At 45.0% G+C, this 22,500-nt stretch overlaps 2 protein-coding genes and 1 long non-coding RNA gene across 7 annotated transcripts in view; 2 read left to right on the forward strand and 1 right to left on the reverse strand.

Moving 5' to 3' along the window:
* Positions 1-12,224, forward strand: part of EIF3K (eukaryotic translation initiation factor 3 subunit K) — a 41,580-nt gene extending 29,356 nt beyond the window's left edge. For 3 of the 5 annotated variants that reach the window (XM_085856453.1, XM_085856454.1, XM_085856451.1), the window contains exons 7-8: positions 3,465-3,590; positions 7,459-10,392. In XM_085856453.1, the coding sequence (XP_085712579.1) occupies positions 3,465-3,590; positions 7,459-7,700 (368 nt within the window). In that variant the 3' untranslated portion in view covers positions 7,701-10,392. Of the gene's footprint in view, positions 1-3,464; positions 3,591-7,458; positions 10,393-12,119 lie in introns of those variants that run through there. The other 2 variants (XM_085856456.1, XM_085856455.1) reach the window with 1 other exon arrangement.
* A 1-nt stretch (position 12,225) lies between these two features.
* Positions 12,226-15,801, reverse strand: LOC147012355 (acylphosphatase-2-like). Its single transcript, XM_085856466.1, has 4 exons — positions 15,361-15,801; positions 14,507-14,523; positions 12,905-13,014; positions 12,226-12,779 (listed from the first exon to the last, which is right to left on the reverse strand). Exons 1-4 carry the CDS (start codon positions 15,410-15,412, stop codon positions 12,665-12,667), a joined length of 294 nt encoding a protein of 97 aa, XP_085712592.1. The 5' UTR covers positions 15,413-15,801; the 3' UTR covers positions 12,226-12,664.
* The window catches only part of LOC147012356 (uncharacterized), a 63,508-nt gene continuing 55,736 nt past the window's right edge, over positions 14,729-22,500 (forward strand). The window contains exon 1 of the long non-coding RNA XR_015051588.1: positions 14,729-15,172. This is a non-coding gene — a long non-coding RNA (uncharacterized LOC147012356). The remainder of the gene's footprint in view (positions 15,173-22,500) is intronic.

Genomic DNA, 22,500 nt, shown 5'->3' on the forward strand with positions numbered 1-22,500 from the left:
TCGCCGTGGCTGGCGCAAATATGGCGGCGTTTGCGGAGATGAAGGTGAGGTGATGCCGTTCGTTGTTGAGATGTGGTATAGGAGATGTCGTTGTGGTGAAGGTGGTTGTGGAGAAGGTGGTTGTGAAGGTGGTTGTGGTGAAGGTGGTTGTTGTGAAAGCGGTTGTGGAGAAGGTGGTTGTTGTGGAGAAGGTGGTTGTTGTGAAGGCGGTTGTGGTGGTTGAAATGCGGTTGGTCCAAAATAAAGATAGTAAAAGAAAAACGGCTGACTCAAAGATCACAGGCCGGTTACACGAATAAAACCCATAGATATCGGTGGGGAAATCTATCTGAACACAGACTTATCGACATAACTGATCTAAGGACTTACAGTATATGGTGTCCTGTGAATTTGCACAACCGTCACAGTATGTACATATTGTTACGGATTCGCGCCCGCCGGCGTGCGACGGCCACGTAACTCGAATCGCGGCACGTCGCCCACCGGACGGACAATCCAGTCGTGACCCTCTCGGACTAACGCCGGGAACCAGTCACGGGTGGACCTTTCGGTCTCACCGCGATCGAGCCAATCGGCCCCCGCGTGGGATAGGGTTGCTCGCCAAATTCGACCTACCTAAGTACCCACACGGAGGGTAGACCGGGCGATCGCACCTCGCCGCAGGTCGACTTCGGACACGGGCCACTTAAGCGACCCGTTCCGTACTATCGGGATAACCGAGCGGTGTTATTCGTCGACCTCGACGGTTCGATTAATTATCGGGCGTCTTAGCCCACGTCCAACCCTTTACGTGAAGCAAGATGAGGATTCAATGAGAGAAATGACGAAGCGAAGCGGGAAACAGTTCAACATAAAGCACATTTATTCGCGATGAACGGTAAGCACACATATACAATTCCACCAAAAGCACATAGAAAAGGAAAAGAAACACAATGCAATTTTACACAAAAAGCAAATGCAACAATGCAGATCTAATACCGATTACGCGAGCACACGGCAACACTTATACAATTTTACTTCACAGACGGCGCCGACAACACACACCCAAAACCAAGGAAAAGAACACCCTCAAGGATGAGGCGGGCCTGAGGCCGAGACCGGGTCGGGCCTACCCGTCTGGTGATGAGACGCGGAGCGGCGATGGTGCCTCAACTCCGCGGGCCTCGCGGACAGTGTCTGGTAGGGGGTGGGAAAAAGTGCGACCAAGGGGGCCCCATCTCAGCGCGGGGGGGGGGGAAACAGGAGGGGGTTGCTGATGCTCGGGGTATAGAGGATTGTTACTCTGCCTCGAGTCCCGCGACGAGCGTCTCCACCTCGACCAGGTCGCGCCGTCGGCCTCCCTGGTGTGCAGCTCCCGGCACGACGCGAGCACCCCCTCGTCTGCCCTCGCCGCCTCTCCACAGCTCCGTCCTCTTCGCTCCGACTCCAACGCACACGACGACGACGACCAACAACCAATTCTTCCTCTTCCCAACTCCACCGACTGCGAAGTCTTAACTCAGCTCCACTGACGAACGCGGTCGCTTATATAAGCCCCGTGGCTTCGCCTTTGACCCCCTGCCTTCGACCTTTCACCTCGCTCCCCATTGGCCCGAGAAAAAGTGGGCGTGAATGCATTTTGATCCATAAATTTGCATATAGCGACCGCCCTCCAACGCCCTGGAGGCGGGGCCAAATCGCCCCTCGCTCACCGATTGGACGGAACAAAAGTGGGCGTGTGTCGTTTTTGATCCGTTTTTGGAGCGGAAAATCCGTGGTTTTGTACACGCTGTTCGGCGCGCGCCCTGCACGAGTCCAACACCGGTACCCACAAGCGGCGCAAGAACGGTGGCGATGCGACGGTTGCGAGGTGTGACGTGAAGCGGCGCCGCGGTGGGTGGTTGATGTTGTGGTTGGTGGTGGTAACAATGGCGGTTGGTCCAAAATAAAGATAGTAAAAGAAAAACGGCTATCCTGAAGAGTCGCAGCACGCATGAATAACATTTATTCCCTCTAGACAACGGGTTTGGGCCTAACTACACATATACTTACCGAGATATCTCACCTAAGGGACCTGAATGGTGGTTTGCGAATTTGGTAACCACAACAATATAATGTACTCCTCCGAGAGGATTTAACCAAGGGTGCTAAAGCTTTCAGGGTACACGTCCCCCTCCCCTCCACCATCCCCCCCACAATACTCACCATCACCCTCATCCCCTCTCCACTGCATCTTCACTGTCTGGGTTCAATTTCTGTCTGATTGAAAAAAATTCGAGTTTTTCCTTATGTTTGTTTTAATTTGAAGGAACTTTTACTTCATTTATTTTTCTCTCCGAGGAGCATTTCCATGTTTCAGGATGGGACCGCCAGACAGAATTAGTATATAGATATAAATAGTGATAGAAACAAGTGTGACACACACAACAGGATTTTCCTCCAAAAAGGAGAAAAAAAAATCAAAACCTATGGATTTTTACCTCCACCACCGAAGGTGAGGTTATGTTTTCACCCCTTTCTGTCTGTCTGTCTGTCTGTCTGTCTGTTTGTGCCCAGGATATCTCAAAAAGTTTGGACAGATCCGGATGAAATTTTGTGGACAGGTTGGGTGTGCGACAAGGATGAACTGTTTCGATTTTGGTGAAGATCCGAATCTGGATCCGACTATGAGAATTTTTAAAGTGATTCGTCACCATTGAGCGATAGGGCTCAAAAACGTATTGGGCCAGGTATGTTCTCGTGGATCAGGCATTACGGGGCGGAGGTACGCGCTCTACCGAATGCCCTTCTCGTTTCAACTGAAACCAAAATGAATCAACTCCGTGACAATTCTTTATGGGAGATTTCCAGCTGTGTTTGGATATTTCTCCATTTGTGCACAGGGTCGAGCGCTCCTTACACTTAGCAATGTTGACCCCGTGAATGTGATCATACAAGCGACGTGTCAAAACCATAATCACTACTGAAACGTATCTATCTGGAGGAGCAGGGATTTATCTCACTCATTCCATCATGCTACGAACCGACCGTAGATGTTACGAAAGAACAAACTTTATTGATGTTCGTTTCAGTATTTACAACCATCCATTTGGCTCACCGATCAGAGATGAAAGTGATTCCTATTGCTGATTGGGCATCGTCGAATGTTGGAGTACACGTATTTGAGTGGCTATCTGATTGAACATGAAAAGTTACAAATCGCTGCACATCAGGAGAGCTTTCGGTGTTGGGTGAAGATTTCAAATAATTTAATTGGGGGAGATGGTGGGATGGACCCATGACAATTATTTTATGACCTTGCCAAAAATTGACATCACACATGCCTGGACCAGTGGCATTTGGTTGTCTCTCAATGTTCATTAGCTGGTTCTGTTTTTTAATGGCATTTGTTATTCACAATAGCCATTTTGTTTTTAATTTTTTTTTTCAATTGAACATGTTAAATATATCCTTGTGTTCCTGATCACCCATTTGTGTCCTGATAGACAACCAGCTCGTTTTATGGATGAACAAGATGTGTTGGTCTGAGCCTGAACCTGGGAAGATCTTCATATGTAACCAGGAGGAGAATGTTAAACCAAAAAATATCGTGGAGAAAATCGACTTTGAAAGTGAGTAGAGCATGTTCATTGCCTGGATATTGTGAACTGTCGTTAATCACGCTGCAGCCATTGGCCAGCGTGTGAATATTGGATAATTGTGTATGTGTGTGTGTGTGTGTGTGTGTGTGTGTGTGTGTGTGTGTGTGTGTGTGTGTGGGTGTGTGTGTGTGTGTGTGTGTGTGTGTGTGTGTGTGTGTGTGTGTGTGTGTGTGTGTGTGTGTGTGTGTGTGTGTGTGTGTGTGTGTGTGTCTCGGCAGAATAATTGGATATCCAGGGCAGCATTGCCAAATTTAGCACAGAGCTTCATATTGTGAATGTCTTGGATGAGTTTAACTTTTAAGCTCACAAGGTATTTGAACTTTTAGCTGAAACAAAATTTAGTTCCAGGACTATATTTACTCGTGCTGCAGTCACAGGCTGGTGCGTGAGTATGGGATAATCGAGTTCATGCGTCCAATCGGAAGCTCTCTGCCAAACTTGATTCGAGATACTCATGTTTTTTTTGGGGGGGAGGGGGGGTTCTTTGTACACAGAGTCAAGGCTCGTAGAAGAGATAGATGTTGAGTTATTCTGCCTGTACAAATAGATGTGTTGATCACAATACTGACATGCCAAGCAGAGACAAGAAGCACATTGAGAGAGTAAGCACCTCCTTACAAATAGTTTGAGACTGAAGTTTAGAGGGAGAGATGACTTTCACAGGTCAGGTGATCTCTATTCAGATCAACAGCAGCCGTGACCAAGGAGCAGAAACAGCTGAAACTAAAGCGGCACTCACTCGGTAGAGCACATCCCTCGACCAGGCTGAAGAGTTAACGTTTTATGCCCCATTGATAGATTTTGGTTAAGATCCGGATGCAGATCCATCCTAATTGGCTTGTTCTTGTCACTTACTTAACTCGTCCACCAAGTTTTGTCATGATCTGTTCACAACATTTTGAAATATCGTACTATATATTGTTTTTGACCCCATCTCAATGGTGAAGTCACTTTAACCCAATGAACCCTCGCGGCCGTTTTACCAGCCACTATTCAAACTTCCACATCCCCGAACGGCCGGATTTTTCCTCCTGGGAGCCCAGTGTGGGGGGAGCTGAAAGTCCAAGGAACTCAGAATAACTTCCGTCTACCTTTAGTGGCAGAGGTAACCAACCAGGGATATCAGTCAGAATAAGATAAATAACACTGTAGAGCATTAAATGAAAGTTTTGAAAAGGTATGAACAAAGCTACACATATATTAATACAGTAACCCCTCCGTTATCGCTGGGGCTAGGTTCCTGGACAATGCCACGATAGTTAAAACGGCGGTCATAGAAACCAAGGACCAATGCGAAAAGCGGGGTTCGGTTCCTGGACTTTGAGAAAATGTCGAGGAAGATCGAGGGCAGCAAGAAAAACACATTACAATCAAAATAAACACGTTAATAAATATATATATATATATATATATATATATATATATACATAATATCATGTTACCATTGAAATAAACATGGAAATACAATAAATACAGTGTTGATTAAACAAAAACACAAGAGTTTCACCTTTTAAAATTTATTCCAAAACAGCAAAGTGAGTGAGGGTAAGTATTACCTACTCCTTCATACTGTTCTCTGTCGTAAATAGAAAACACAAGACTTAGTTCGCAGATGATGATGTTGCTAGATGGAGGAGGGTGGAGGTTAGAAAGATGTGAATGGAGAACTTGTGATGATGGCTGTTGGATCATTGAGAGCACGACTCAGTCGCCTGCTGCATTGCCACAAAGGAGGGTAAAACGATCCATAGCCACCTTGATCCAGAGCAGATCTTCCATGCTTGGGCAGGAAGGTACGAGATGGCATCCGCTTCAAAAATAATCCCGTCTCTTTGGCATTAAAAACCTGCTCCAGCATAAATCCCTTTGCCTCGATTAGTTCCATGAGCCATGGTTGAACTGGAGCCTTTGGCCCAAGGCGTCTCATGAAAACGTTGGTAAATCTGCAATGATTTCTCCCGTACACCGGTCCACCCAAAGGCATTTTTTCTGTTTGGTCCTCGATCCAAATATTAAGTGCTTTTTTTTCCATCCTTTCAATATGATGATCATGGGACTGGAATGAGGCTTTTACGCTTTCCTGGCAGAAACCCGTGCGTGGATATTTGATTCACTCTTTCACACAGTTGATGCATTGATCCCGTAATGGCGGCCCACAGATGCCGCACTTTCACTTTTTGCCGACGTATCCAACATCGCTATTTCTTTGCACAATGTCAAAATCTTTCTCTGCCTTTTGGCACGATTAATTTTTTCATCGTTTTAATTTTGGGCGTTATTATTAACTGTTGTGTGTCTACTGCATCGTGCAGATACAGTATTACATCAATTCCGTATGTCATATCCTGTTTGACGATTCATTATTTCATTTAGCTTTGTTCCCTTATGCTGGTCTGATTACTCCAATTAGCGATGCGCAATAACCAACAAAAGACTCGTAACGGGAGGTAATCGTACACGTGGACGCAAACAATGACTCATCTCAGCTCAAATACTGCTGTAATGAAATTGGAGCACAATAGGTTGCCTGTGATTGGTAGAAACCCATGATATTGAAGGGTTTACTGTATACACCCTAACTTCGGTATCATTTCCCATCCTTGGTGTAGCAGGGGTGGGGGTGCAGGGTGCCAAATTTAGTCTGCCAATGGGTACCTTGAGCACATGTGCAAAATTTGAGGGAAATCGACCAAGCAGTTTTTGATCCTGAATTTAGCAGTCATTCCTAATACTGTATGTAATCAAACAATACTGTAAATTGTAAAACTGCATTTGAAACAAAAAGGCAATTATAAACTCTGGATAGTCATCCTCACCCAGTGGAAGATGCTGCAGTTCACTTCTGCCCCTGACCACTTTTGTACCATTTTCATGGTATGTTGGCATGTTGTCGCTTATTTGTAAAATAAATAAATAAATAGGAGAATTGAGGAGAATGGAAGAAATTTGCGAACTCGACATTTAGGGAACGTGCGTGCAGAGTTCATCTGTATAATCGCATTTCATTCAAATAAAACTTTCTCGAACTGAAGTCATCCAAATTATCTTGATCCTTTTTTGTTTAGAGACGATCGCACATGAAATCACAAAACAACCATGACTTCTCAGAAGAGAAATGTAACAGCTTTCAGTCTTCCATCAAAACACCAACAAAACAGGACTTTTGATTAGGAATTGCTTTTTTAGGAGTAACGATTAAAGTTTGTAAACCACAAAATGACTTTGATCGAGTTGCTTTCCTTTTTGATGACTCCAGTTTGTGTAAGCTTTATTTAAATAACATGAGATCATACAGAAGGTATAACCGAACTGGGTTATCCGATTTGAAATTCCTAAATGAGCGCAGATCACAATCCTAAGATCTTAGTTTGAAATCCCAGATATGATGTTGATTTATCCCCTTTTTGTATAGTGTCGAGACTCATGGAGAAGCCATAACACAGAATGGACCCGGATATAACAGAGCACAAAGACCAGCAGAAGGAGAGGGGGAGGGGGGAACATGCAAAAAGCAGGGTTGAGGGATAATCAAAATAAAGACAAATTACTGCATCATAGTCCTAAGAAGGAAGCCAGACAATGTAAGATACGCACACACTCACACACAGACACACACACACACACACAGACACACACACACACACACACACACACAGACACACAGACAGACACACATACACATACACATACACATACACATACACATACACATACACATACACATACACACTGGTAAATACTTACAAAAGCTATTTTATTTGAAGTTAAAACCTTAACCTATCAACAATTTACTGATTTTCTAACTGCCCGGATCATCCGGTCACCATTTGTCATCAAGGTTTCGATCCTTTCAGCCCAGAACCTCTCCAAATGGCAGATCCACAACCCTGGTCGCAGGTCCACATCAGTAGACCCACAACCTTAAAGTTATGTCCAGACAGTGTCAACACAGCAATGCAATATCCTTATTATTTACAAAATCTTTATATTGATGACTTCCGTCCTCTGTTTGTGTGTTTGTTTGTAGGCACGATAACTCGAGAACGGAAGAAGCTACCAATGTCAAATTACACCACGTGATTCAGGAGGGTGATGGCTAGTGCTGATTAGATTTTGGTCAAAATCGGTCAAAGGTCAAGGTCACATTGAGGTCAAACATTCGATTTTTGATGGTTTTGTGCAGAATCATCGTAGAAACTTCTGGTTTGCGTCGCTACCTTCTCTTGAGACAGCTTTTATTAGACAAGGTCAGAGGTCAAGTTGACGATTTCGTAAGTACCAGTCTATGACTGCTTGTTTAATTATTACTTTTATTTAAAGTATTACCACATATAAATAACTTTAATTGTACACCACTTAATATGACAATATATTAAGTGATAAACACTTTACCTTGTAGACGTACGTGCACATTACACAGCACCTCCACCTAACCATAGACTCAAACTTTCATTAATAACCAATTTTAACATGCTGCACTGCATATCCTAGCAACCACCAACAAATAATTTAATGCTTATTTATAAATAATATTTATTTATTTTATTTTTATCTAAATACCTCCATTATTTAATACTATATATATATATATATATATATATATATATATATATATATATATATATATATATATATATATATATATATTGTTTAATCATTAACATTAATAAAATAATTTGCCTCACCAAAATAATTAATTAATATTATATCAAATGCAATGCAATAGGAACTTGTTTACATGAAAACCAACCAAACTTAAATAAAAGGTGATGATAGAGTCGAAATACATTCTCACAAGATCTGATCAAACAATCAGCCAAATAGGTCTAGGAAATAGGAATATTTCCACCCAATAATCCACCCAATAGGAAATAGGAAATAGGAAATAGGAAATTCCAAATAGGAAAGAAAAGAAGTCTTTTCTTTCAAGCTTCTAGGTCTCACTATCTGCCATGACCTTTCCTGGGAAAGTCACATTTCCAACCTCGCCTCAAAAGCCAGTCGCCGACTGGGAATCCTCCGTCGTGCTAAGTCCTTCCTCGGCCCTCTTGAGCTCCTGACCACTTACAAAGCTTTTGTCCGTAGCCTGATGGAGTACTGCTCTCCCCTCTGGGCTGGTGCTCCTGCCTCCCACCTTTCTCGGCTTCACGCTGTCGAAACCAGGGCATTTAAGATCATCGGCATCTCCCGCAATGAAGCTGAGTCTTTGGGCCTCTCACTCAATCACCGCAGGTTGGTCGGTGGTCTTTCTGTCTTATACCGACTCCTCTCCAGCCTTGCCCCCCCTGCTCTCTCTGCGATTTGTCCCCACCACATTTCCACAGGGCGCTCAAGGTCCGCCAACAACCCCCTTCTGGTAAAACTACCAAAATCACGAATCACTGCTCATCTTCACTCTTTCATTCCTCTTTTTTCCCGCCTTTGGAATAAACTTCCTCACTCTATTCTTTCCCATTCTTCCCTCCAGGCTTTCAAAACAGCTGTTCACCACCACCTCTTATCTTCCCCCATCCAGGTCCTCGATCTTTTCTACCCCCGATAATCCACCCAAGCCCACTTCCTTCATTTCTCCTACTTTCCTTCCTGAAAGTCCCTGAAATGTCCATCTTCTCTTCGCCATGTTCCCCGTCCCATCCCCATCCCTCTCCCTTCCACAGTTCGCCTAATGTGTCTGTTCCCCACTGTTTTGTCCCTTCCACTCCCGCCCCTCTTGTCTCATGCCTCCTTGCTGTGAGTTGTGTGTTAGCTCTCATACGAGCCTCGACCAAGGTATACAAAAAAAAAAAAAAATAATAAATCCTGTTTAACATGAAGGAAAAAACCCTTCTCAGGACGTTCCACAAGATCATCTTTTACTGAACAAATTCTTGCAAATCTTAGTATCTGAGATGAAAAGACATTGTAACCCATTTTAATTGGTACATTGCTGCATGGAAAGGTACACAACACAACAGGGAAACTGTAATCATCAACTTTATGATATACACTTGTACTAAAACCATTCTGTCCAACTCTAACCAACACATCCAGATATGCAGCAACTGTGCAATCATTACCACTCCTGTTTACAATCAGGCTATCTGGATAACTCTTGTGAATCTGCCTATCAAAAACATTCTAGTGAACCACACAGATATCATCTATGTAACGACATATATGACATAATATTTTGGCTAATCCTAATTTTTTTTCTCCTTCATCAGTTTCTGCATAAATTAAAATGCACAGAAAATAAGAAAAATGTCCACTAGTAGGGGGCTGCAATTCCCATCCATGGGAATACCCTTAACCTGCTGAAACATTATCCCACAAAAAGACACAAAAGTATGGAATAAAATTAAATTAATCGCATCCTTAAACTTCTGCTTATCAAAACAATGAAAACTTGAGTACTTATTTTTAGAAAGGAATGTTCTATCAAACCTGACACATAAAAACTTATTAAAAGAGTTAAAAACCTTGTCAATTACTTTGAAGAGTGAATCCCTCATGAGTACTAAATCCAAATTTGTATATGAAGTTGAAAACTCAAAAACTTCAACTGATTTGATGTTGAGGCATCTAATCCTATCTCAGAACTCCAAAGAAGAATAAATACTTCAGAAAGTGATAATACCAGAATTCTTTGAGTGTTGAACAATATTTCTTGAACTGTTCCCTCACAACTTGTAAGCCTGAGTTAAATATAACCGATAACTGTTTGTTTGGCACCCGCTATAAACCTATACTTATCAACAAACTCACGACATGAAAATAAAATCGATAAAATAGATGGAGACTGGGAGGGATAAGGGATATGGGGAGGTCATGGGGGTGAACAATACAGATACGGCCGCAAACTCTCAATCACAGAGGGGAAAGGAAAAACCTGGAAACCTGGAAAGAGGTGGACTTGGGGAGGGTTAATGGGGGTATAACAGATAATGGGGGACCTGAGATGGAGGTGAACAATTGTCTTGAAACGCTGGAAGGAGGAAGTGGAGATATGAATGAGTGGAGGTGGGCAGTGAGTTTAGATTTTCAGAGTTTCATCAGAAGAGGGTTGCTGGCAGACCATGTGCACCCTGCAGAACACTGTTGGGGGTGGGCAGGAGGGAGTCAGAGCATGGAAAGGGCAGGGGTGGAGTCAACTTCTTATAGAAAAGACAATTTTCCAGAAAGTTTGATCATTGAAATCTATCTATAATTCCAGCAATCTCTGTGTGTGTGTCTGTGTCTGTGTCTGTGTGTCTGCGACCACTGTTTCTCGACAACCACAAGTCTGATCTCATTGAAACTTGCCAGGTATATTGCTGGGGCCCTGTGGATGTGCCTTTTCAAGGTTTGATATTAATCGGACAAGTGGTTCCCAATTTATGGCCATTTATTTACCAAACCAATGACAGGACACGGTGCTATGATGTCACGATTGACGTAAAAAAAAAAATGTTTGCACGCACGTACGGGCACGCACGTATGGGCACGCGAGAGCGAAGGAACGGCCTGTGTGGTTGTTGTTTCTGGTACGCGGTTTGAAAGTTTTTTATTATCTTGCCAAAACGAAGTTTTTGCAAGATATGTTAGTCAGCTTGTATGTTTTTTTTTTGTTTGTTTGTTTGTCTGTAATTACATATAAAAAATTCTGCAGAGCACAGTTATCATTGGAAATTTTTGTAACTTCGCATATCAGAGGCCTATAGAGGTCCCTTTCAGTGCACAAAATTTTGAAGGTCAAGGTCAAAGGTCAAGGCCACTTTGTCGCAAATCAGGGGAGTCGACGAAACCCTTATTTTTTGAGTAATTTTGATCGGATCGTCTTCAAACTTCATGGGAATATAGTTCATGGTCTGGCGCTCAGCTGATTAATTTTTGGTGGAGATTGGCCTTGACCTTCATGGTTAGCGCCCGAGGTCAAACATATTTGACCCCAAGGTCAAATTTTCAAGTTTTCGGAACCATATCGTGTAGTACCTCAAATTGAACACCTCGATGAGTGCTTTCTAGATATGTCAAGCTTGAGACATTATGACGTCATTTGGTGACGTTATGAGGCAAACGCATATTTTTCATGGTTACTCTGTAGAACGATTCTCATCGGAATCTCTCGTAGGCAGATATTCCTCAAGGAGTCACTCCTGGTGGATAGCAGCTCTGTTCACCTCAGTGTGACCTTTTGGCAAGATACGGGTCACCCTGCGGGTGACATTGTTTTAATTTTTTTTTGCACGTACAGGCACGCGAGAGCGAAGGAACGGCCTGTGCGGTTGTTGTTTCTGGCACGCGGTTTGAAAGTTTATTTTTATTTTTTTCAGTGACAGAACACGGTGCTATGACGTCACGATTGACGTCACAATTCTTTTTTTTTTGCACGTACGGGTCCGCACTAGTATGTATCCTTATAATTTGTGTAAACGCAGACTAATGTCCATGTTCTGGATACACAAGTTCCATGAACCTCAATAATGTCTTCTGTATGCATTATGGGTAGAATTGCTTCTAATTGTTTCGTTTTGTTCTCAGGTGTGGCAAGCATCATGACACCTTCCCATATTTGTTGATATGTGGAACGAACACAACTCCGGCCATCACAAAACTTTGTACCATTAAAGACCACATGAAACTCCACGGTTTTCTCGCAATGCTTTATTTTTAACCCTCATCTGCAAAGCAACTGATGTTCATTTTAATGAATTGTTGTAGTAACAGGGAACATGTTTGAACAAATACGTGATAGTTTCCTGGGACGATTGGCAAACCCAGCAAAGAGGGAAACGTGGACTCCACAATCTCTCATCGTGGAAAATGCACCAGATGGCATAAAGTTAGTGTTTCAGAAGACAAAATTATTGCAAGTTTATGTTTCAACAATGAGGCTTGTAATCATCTCGGCAAGTGGAAATGCAAATCCAATTCTTGTGCAACAGACGTCAAAGCTTTAAATGCAGTAAAAGCGAAGGTGGCATCGCATAGTCTTCCTTCTCATTCAAGCGCTGCAAGCGTGAAGGTTTTGTCACGACTGTGATATCTGATCGAAGCATCATGCAAGATAAGTTTGCAGGAAAGAATCAGTAACGAGTACCAAAGCTTTTGAATTCTGTCTGAGTGATTTTTCGCTCGTTGTGGAATTCTGCTTTGTGGATCCTCGAGCTTGGACTTCCGACTTTACTGAGCCAGTGTTTCCTGCGCAGGTGGGGACATCATGTTGGTGAGTCGAGTTACGATGGATGCTGCAAACGAAAATCTTGCTTCAAAAAATGGAATTCTAATGAAATGCAACGTTAACAAATCATGTTTAAATCACTCACATGGCTTCGACCTTGTCAGCAGGCCCCTGCACAATTCCGACGACGCTGCCCGTCGGAGCGTTTTTCACCCAGCCGACCAGGTGTAGCTTCCTGCTTTCATCCTCTGTATACTACGGACAAGCGTTTGAAAGCAGCCATAAAAGGTTGTGCACATACTAGGTACACAGAGCCAACAACAAAATTCTCACCGACAAACTCATGGCACCAACAAACATCAGCTTGACTCACCCCATCTTTCCAACTACCATCAAGTGAATAATTCAGGGCATTCCAAATGAAATGACATGAATTTACAGGGTAAATAAAAATAAATGACAAACATAAAACTGGTACCATTGTGCTGGTACCAAACCATAAAACCTGGTACCATTGTGCTGGTACCATAAAACTGGTACTCAAGAGAGTCATGTGTCAGTATCACTGCTGAAAGTTTTATTTCATATTTGGAAATGTTCAATGTGACCATAATTCCGATAAGTGTAGACCATCGTTCTCAGATACGGCATGTGCAATGGTGGATTGCTTTTTGGCCACTGACAGTTTCACTCTTGCTTCCTCCAAGATGTCTAGCCCTGGTTTGAACCCCGACCCAGCTATAAACTCATCTTGGCGTTTCACAGGCAGGGTGAGGCATCAATGTGTGCCCCGTGCCTCGGATGGACGTTAAACTGGGTGTCCCATCTGCCAGCATTAGTTTGTGGACGTTAAATATTGCACGGTGTCCTTCACGAAGTGTAGGTGAGCTATCGCCAGCACCCTGAACAAAGTGCAGGGGGCACTGCATCAGCGACCCAACTGCTACCTCAGCAAATGATGCTACCTGCCGTCATGCGCTGCATACAAAAGAAGAATAAGAAGAGAACTTCCAAAGAGGTCACACAGATTAAGACCCAAACTTGTTGGTGACCATGGAAGACCTTCGTCAAAGCATGCAGGGAAATTGTTCAAGATGATCCTGCCACAAAGTGGGTAATGGATGTGATGTGTTTGCGCATCCCAATCCCGTCAAACCTTTAGCGCCTTTTCGGAAAATGTTGGCGTTGCAATTCCACAAAAAAGAAAAAATCGTTTCCAAGTACCTGTTCCCATTGATGGAACGATTTGAATAAAAGGGTGGCATCACTCGCTGTTTGGAGCCAGCACATACAAATAAAACTTCAGACTTTCCTCTGTGGGTGTACCAATTGAGTTTTACGTTTGTTGTCAATAACTGTCAATCATGGCAGCGCATCTGGAACACCCTGGATGGCAATACCCCTTATCCGCTGGCAACATCATGGGCTTTGTCTGATTATCATGTTTCGTTTTGGGTGCAAATCCCCTCTGGATCACATGGAGTTACTTCAATCGATGGGACTCCATAAATGAGAGATTGTGGACAAGTATCAATGTCATCAAGTTAGGGTTTGTTTTTGAAAACAAAATTATTTCATCAGCAATTACAAGAAGTTACTCCAATTCAAATCTGAATGTTTCCGTCAAGCTGCTTAAAATGCACTCGTCTTGTTTAAGGTTGAAGGCTTGCAGAGGTAAAGTGGAGGTAGAACGTACGAGCATTACATTTCGATATTGCACAATAATTTGAGGATGAAGAAGTCTTACCATTCTGAAGCACACACCTGGTCAAAAAGGTACAAAGAGGAAAAAATTTCTGTCAATGCACTTTGACACACACATACATACATACATACATCCTACAGCATTAACAAATGGATTAAGCCTGGCGTTGGTTTAGCGGATAGGCTGGTGGATTGAGATCCTAGGGTCCCGAGTTCGAGTTCTGTTAGCTGCTGAATTAGCACCGGGGGGGGGGGGGGGGTTGACTCAGCCCGTCATGTCATCCTTCTGAGGTTGGTGAAATGAGCACCGGTGTACCTGGGCCACTGCATCAGCGGCATAGCTGTACCCCTAACAAATGATGCAACCAACAGCCAAAAAAAGGCAGCACACGATGGCACCAAATGGATTGCAGTTCGTGCAGCAATAGATTTTATTCGATGCTTGACGTTCTCACCCAAATGTTGCAAATGTTGACGTATGCAGCCTGTGGCTACTTGGCTGCGTCGTTTTCTGGGGGCGTGGCTGTGCCACTGATGCAGTGCCCCTTTTATCAGCCAGCTGGTACTCATTTTGCCGACCTCAGAAGGACGACAGGCTGAATCGACCCGCCTGGTGTTAATTGAACACCCCTGACAGGACCCTAACCGTTAAGCCAACACCTGGTCTACACCTGAGATGACAGCGGTTAACAAGCGTGGTTTTGAAAAGGTAAATCATGATGTTAACAGTTCAACAAATGTATATTATACACACCCGAAGCCGATGTACACACGAATATACGAAGGTGTTAAACCGATATATATATATATATATATATATATATATATATATATATATATATATATATATATATATATATATATATATATATATATAAACGCAGACAGTGTACGTGCCTTGAACACGTCCGAAAACCTCGAAATCCACGGACACGAGTGACTGGGCCATCGGATTGGGGAAGAAGGTGATGAAGGAGAGCACGGTATGGGGTGTGCGGGTCGAGACGGCGGCACGGATCACTCTGCGTGCGGAGATTACAGCACGAACGATGCACTCACTCACTGGTCCAACGTTCCATCAGAACATGTCGCCGACACATGGAGAGCCATGGATGGGACCCGGAGCTGCGCTGGCCCCTAAAGATAGCATCATTGATGCGATATATAAACCGCTACTGGTACTGTATATAGATCGGTGAGCTTCATCACCCAAACACCACGTCCAATGTTAATAAAACTACCTTCACCAGCTTCCAGATTGCAAGGATTGGTGAAATCGCTTTGTGTTATTTGAAATAATTGCGAAAAAGCGACGTCAAAGTTCACGAGACGTGCACGAGTGTGCTGGTTTTGCTGAAGGACGTTTTTTATATATTTTTTAAAAGGTATTTTACAATTTTAATCGGTGTTTAAGGCCCTGACGGTGTAGTGCGGAGCATCATCACTGTCACCGTCCGAATTGTCCCGAGAGAATCGACATATAATTTGAAAAACAGACTTTTATAATTCACATTATTTGTTTTCCTTTGTTTTTCCTTTTGTCTTTGATCCCACTAATTGACTTCCTCGATTGTGTTTGAGTGTGAAGGGGTGAGTGGTCAGGTGCATGATTGTGTTGATGTCAAACCTTTCCATTGGCAATTCTTAGCATTTTCCCAGCGATCGCTTCATTTTCATCGTTGCTGTAAATCCAGGTGCCTCAGGTTGGAAGGTAACTTTACTAAACCAGACCTCAGGTTGCTGTTTTACCGCAGCTGTTTTTTTAGGATGGTTTCCATGGGAACCATGAGAAGTTACTGCATTCACCTAATTAACAAAAAATGACCACGGATTCGTTAATTTTCAAGATAGAGAAGGAACTTCGGTATCAAATTTATCGTCATGGAAGGGCTCACCTGGTTATGACATCACATATGCCAATTGCCTCATTTGCATATTCATTATTTGATGGAATTTGCATTTTCCCATGAAAATAGTTACCCCCAACAGAAGAAATCTCGCCAGAAGAACCAAATCGTCTTCATAACAAGAAACATTGCATTTTTGGAAATATATACGTGTATATTTATTCCAAAAATAATTTTCGACCTTGAGTAAAATAGTTAAAAACTCCCTTTTTAGCTGCGTTTCTTTGGTAACTCTTAAAACCATCATATATATATATATATATATATATATATATATATATATATATATATATATATATATATATATATATATATATATATATATATATAGAGGTCTTAAAACCACTCCAGAGGGTGAGGGTGGAGCAGTAGGCGGTACCAGGCAGGAGGCTTAGTTGAGAAGCAGGAAGCGAGGTCCTGTGGGCGGAGACGAGGAACAGAAGGCGGGCTGTCGAGGCGAGACGTGGGCGGAGTCAAGTAGCAGGAACACTCCACGTGAAGACACCCACACCGAACACACACAACAACCAATACACGGAGGATTTCTCTGTGTTTTATAGAGGTCGGGGGAGGGTCCATGCCGAATCCGACGTCATCGCCCGAGTCGTCCTTCCGACTGGCCCCGACCCCTCACGTGGTCTGCCGTCCTGGGCCGGGTTTCGGCCAGACACCGGTACAGCCCGCCCACCTGGGTGCAAAAGCGTACGTGACACACCGCACATGTCTCGCCTCGGGTAGAGGGTGGAAGCTCAAAGCGCCAGTCTACTCCATAGTGCACGTTACAATTTTGCCTCAGAAGTGATCGTTGGGGAGGGTACCATGGGTTGTCATGCTGTGGTAAGCAAGACGAGGGGCAAGCGAGGCAGATTTACCTCAGAAAAGAAAAGGTGGGAATAAAATAAAAGGGAAAAAGGATTTAATAATCCTAAATAATAGACTATCGCAACGCACTCCCTTGTCCACCCACTACACATATGGAAGGGGTCTATCTGCACGTATATTAATGGCATAACTGACTCAGGACAACTATCTGTTGTATGCATGCGGTTCCAAGAACCGCAACAATATATATATATATATATATATATATATATATATATATATATATATATATATATATATATATATATATATATATATATATATATATATTGTCGCGGATTCGCGCCCGCCGGCGTGCGAACGGCCACGTAACTCGAATCGCGGCACGTCGCCCACCGGACGGACAATCCAGTCGTGACCCTCTCGGACTAACGCCGGGAACCAGTCACGGGTGGACCTTTCGGTCTCACCGCGATCGAGCCAATCAGCCCCCGCGTGGGATAGGGTTGCTCGCCAAATTCGACCTACCTAAGTACCCACACGGAGGGTAGACCGGGCGATCGCACCTCGCCGCAGGTCGACTTCGGACACGGGCCACTTAAGCGACCCGTTCCGTACTATCGGGATAACCGAGCGGTGTTATTCGTCGGCCTCGACGGTTCGATTAATTATCGGGCGTCTTAGCCCAGGACCAACCCTTTACGTGAAGCAAGATGGGGATTCAATGAAAGAAATGACGAAGCGAAGCGGGAAAACAGTTCAACATAAAGCACATTTATTCGCGATGAACAGAAAGCACACATATACAATTCCACCAAAAGCAAATAGAAAAGAAGACAAAAAGCAATTGCGACAATGCAGATCTAATACCGACTATGCGAGCACATGGCAACACTTATACAATTTTACTTCACAGACGGCGCCGACAACACATATTCAAAACCAAGAAAAAGAACACCCTCAAGGATGAGGCGGGCCTGGGGCCGAGACCGGGTCGGGCCAACCCGTCTGATGATGAGGCGCGAAGTGGCGATGGTGCCCCAACTCCGCGGGCCTCGCGGACAGTGTCTGGTAGGGGGTGGGAAGGGGGCCCCCTTTTGTCGCACTATCTCAGCACGGGGGGAAACAGGAGGGGGTTGCTGATGCTCGGGGAAAGGAGGATTTTTATTCTGTCTCGGGTCCCGCGACGAGCGTCTCCACCTCGACCAGGTCGCGCCGTCGGCCTCCCGCCTTCAGCTCCCGGCACCGACACGAGCACCCCCTCGTCCGTCTTCGCCGCCGCCACCTCTCCACAGCTCCGCCGACAACTCGTTCCAACGCACAGCTCGTTCCAACGCGCAACTTCCGTCCAGCTCCACCGATGACTCTCTTGAACTCCGAACTCACTCTTTCCAACGCACACCACCTTTCTGACGAACGCAGCCGCTTATATAAGCCCCGTGGCTTCGCCTTTGACCCCCTGCCTTCGACCTTTCACCTCGCTCCCCATTGGCCCGAGAAAAAGTGGGCGTGAATGCTTTTTGATCCATGAATTTGCATATAGGGACCGCCCTCCAACGCCCTGGAGGCGGGGCCAAATTGCCCCTCGCTCACCGATTGGACGGAACAAAAGTGGGCGTGAGTCGTTTTTGATCCGTTTTTCTGCGGAAAGTCCGTGATGTTTTGTACACGCTGTTCGGTGCGCGCCCTGCACGAGTCCAATACCGGTACCCACAAGCGGCGCAAGAACGGTGGCGATGCGACGGTTGCGAGGTGTGACGGTAAAGGTCGTGGCTGTTGTGGTGAAGCGGCGTTGTGGTGGGTGGTTGATGTTGTGATGACTGATGAGACGTGGTTGGTGGTGGTAGAGATGGCGGTTGGTCCAAAATAAAGATAGTAAAAGAAAAACGGCTATCCTGAAGAGTCGCAGCACGCATGAATGACATTTATTCCCTCTAGACAATGGGTTTGGGCCTAACTACACATATACTTACCGAGATATCTCACCTAAGGGACCTGAATGGTGGTTTGCGAATTTGGTCAACCACAACAATATATACATCTTTCGGCTGCTCCCATTAGGGGTCACCACAGCGGATCATCCGTCTCCATTTCGCTCTATCCTCCACATCTTCCATTGACACTACAACCACCTGCATGTCCGCCCTCACCGCATCCATGAACCTCTTCTTTGGCCTTCCTCTTCTCCTCCTACCTGGCGGCTCCATCCTCGGCATCCTTCTCCCGATATACTCCGCTTCCCTCCTGTGCACATGTCCAAACCATCTCAATCTCGCCTCTCTCACTTTGTCTCCAAACCGTCCTACCTGCGCTGTCCCTCTAATACACTCATTCCTTATCCTGTCCATCCGCGTAACTCCCAACGAGAATCGCAGCATCTTTAACTCTGCCACCTCCAGCTCTGCTTCCTTTCTTTTTGTCAGTGCCACCGCCTCCAAACCAGACAACATAGCTGGTCTCACTACCGTCTTATATACTTTCCCCTTCACCCTTGCAGCTACCCTTCTGTCACAAATCACTCCTGCAACTCTTCTCCACCCACTCCATCCTGCCTGCACTCTCTTTTTCCCTTCTCTACCACACTCTCCGTTACTTTGGACAGTTGATCCCAAGTATTTAAACTCATCCACCTTCCCCACCTCAACTCCTTGCAACCGCACCATACCACCACCCTCCCTCTCATTTATGCGCATGCACTCCGTCTTACTCCTACTGACTATCATTCCCCTTCTCTCCAGTGCGTACCTCCATCTCTCGAGGCTCGCCTCAGCCTGCTCCCTACTCTCCCTACAGCTCATGATGTCATCCGCGAATATCATAGTCCATGGAGACTCCAGTCTGATCTCGTCCGTCAACCTGTCCATCACCATTGCAAAGAGGAAAGGGCTCCGAGTCGATCCTTGGTGCAATCCCACTTTAACCTTAAACCGGTCCGTCATTCCTACCGAGCACCTCACCGCTGTCACACTGTCCTCATACATATCCTGCACCATCCTCACATACTTCTCTAACACTCCCGACTTTCTCATACAATACCACAACTCCTCTCTTGGCACCCTATCATAAGCTTTCTCTAAATCCACAAATACACAATGTAACTCATGGTCTTCCCTATACTTCTCCATCAACATTCTCAAAGCAAACATCGCATCAGTGGTGCTCTTTCCTGGCATAAACCCATATTGTTGCTGAGAAATCATCACCTCTCCTCTCAACCGAGCTTCCACTACTCTTTCCCACAACTTCATGGTGTGGCTTAACAACTTTATCCCTCTGTAATTACCACAGCTCTGCACATCACCCTTATTCTTGAAAATCGGAACCAGTACACTTAATCTCCACTCCTCCGGCATCCTCTCACTTTCCAAGACTTTATTAAACAATCTGGTTAACAACCCCACTGCCATCTCTCCTAAGCACTTCCATGCCTCCACTGGTATGTCATCTGGGCCAACCGCCTTTCCACTTTTCATCCTCTTCATAGCAGTCCTCACTTCATCCTTACCGATCCACCGCACTTCCTGATTCACTCTCTCCACCTCTTCCAACATCTCTCTCATTTTCTTCTTTCATCGGCTCCTCAAAGTACTCCATCCACCTTCTCAACACACTCTCCTCGCTTGTCAGCACATTCCCTTTTGCGTCCTTTATCACCCGAACCTGCAGCACATCCTTCCCAGCTCGGTCCCTCTGTCTTGCCAATCGGTACAAATCCTTTTCCCCTTCTTTTGTATCCAACTTCACATACAGCTCTCCATATGCCTTTTCCTTTGCCTTTGCCACCTCTCTCTTTGCCTTGTGCCGCCACTCCTTGTACTCCTGCCTACTTTCCTCATCTCTTTGGCTATCCCACTTCTTTTTCGCCAACCCCTTCTTCCTTTTACTTTCCTGTACTTCCTCGTTCCACCACCAAGTCTCCTTATCCTCCTTCCTCTGTCCATATGTCACACCAAGTACCTTCCTAGCTATCTCCCTCACCACTTCTGCTGTAGTTGCCCAATCATCCCACCCCTCTTTACCACCATCCAACACCTGTCTCGCCTCCTCCCTAAATTCCACGCAACAGTCTTCCTCCTTCAGCTTCCACCATCTGGTCCTTGGTTTAGCCCTCACTCTCTTCCTCAACCTCACCTCCAAAATCATCCTACAGACCACCAATCGATGCTGTTGATCTACACTCACCCCTGCCACCACCTTACAGTCTCTAATCTCTTTCAGGTTGCATCTCCTGCTTAAGATGTAATCCACCTGTGTGCACTTTCCTCCACTCTTGTACGTCACCCTGTGTTCCTCCTTCTTCTTGAAATACGTATTTACCACTGCCATTTCCATTCTTTTTGCAAAATCTACCACCATTTGCCCTTCCACATTCCTTTCGTTGAGACCGTACCTTCCCATCACCTCCTCATCCTCTTTATTCCCTTCCCCAACATGCCCATTGAAATCTGCTCAAATCACCACTCTTTCATGCTTGGATACACTCTCCACCACTTCATCTAACTCACTCCAGAAATCTTCTTTATACTCCATCTCACACCCCATATGCAGGGCATATGCACTGATGACATTCATCATCACCCCTTCAATTTCCAACTTCACACTCATCACTCGGTCCAACACTCTCCTCACCTCCAATACCCTCTTGACATAATCCTCCTTCAGGATTACCGACACCATTTCTCCTCCCATCCACACCATGGTAGAACAGTTTGAAACCACCTCCAATGCTCCTAGCCTTACTCCCCATCCACTTGGTCTCTTGTGCACACAGTGTGTCCACCTTTCTTTTCTCCATCATATCAGCAAACTCTCGCCCTTTGCCAGTCATAGTCCCAACATTCAGAGTTCCAACTCTCACCTCCACACTCCTACCCTTCCCCCTCTCCCACTGCCTCTGGACCCGCCTTCCCAGTCTCTTTCTCCTCCTTCGCTCAGCAGTAGCACAATTTCCACCGGTACCCTGCTAACCAACGGTACCGTTGGCGGTCGTTGGTAACCCGGGCCTCGACCGATCCGGTGTAGAAATCCGTTTTATTGTCCACATAATGATTTGGCATAGGTTTTTATGCCAGATGTCCTTCCTGACGCAGCGCTGGTCGCCTCATACGACACACAGGTATATGGTATACCTATTCTGACCGGGGCATACACCGGGCCCAGTACACTGGTACTCATTTCGCCGACCTCGGAAGGATGACAGGCTGAGTCAACCCCCTGGTGTATATTAATTCAGTGGCCCAACAGGGCTTCAACTCAGGACCTTTTGGGTCCCAAGCCGCTGCCCTAACCACTGCACCAACACCAGGTA

The sequence above is a fragment of the Eptatretus burgeri genome, chromosome 15 (assembly GCF_056783735.1).
Source record: "Eptatretus burgeri isolate ZD-2024b chromosome 15, Ebu_testis_v1, whole genome shotgun sequence".
Lineage (NCBI taxonomy): Eukaryota > Metazoa > Chordata > Myxini > Myxiniformes > Myxinidae > Eptatretus > Eptatretus burgeri.

Coding starts and splice junctions, on each gene's coding strand:
- LOC147012355 (XM_085856466.1), bottom strand. CDS start 15,412: ATGGCCCAGTCACTCGTGTCCGTGGATTTCGAGGTTTTCGGACGTGTT. Junction 12,780..12,904: donor GCTGACAAGGTCGAAGCCAT/GTGAGTGATTTA, acceptor CCACCTGCGCAG/GAAACACTGGCTCAGTAAAG.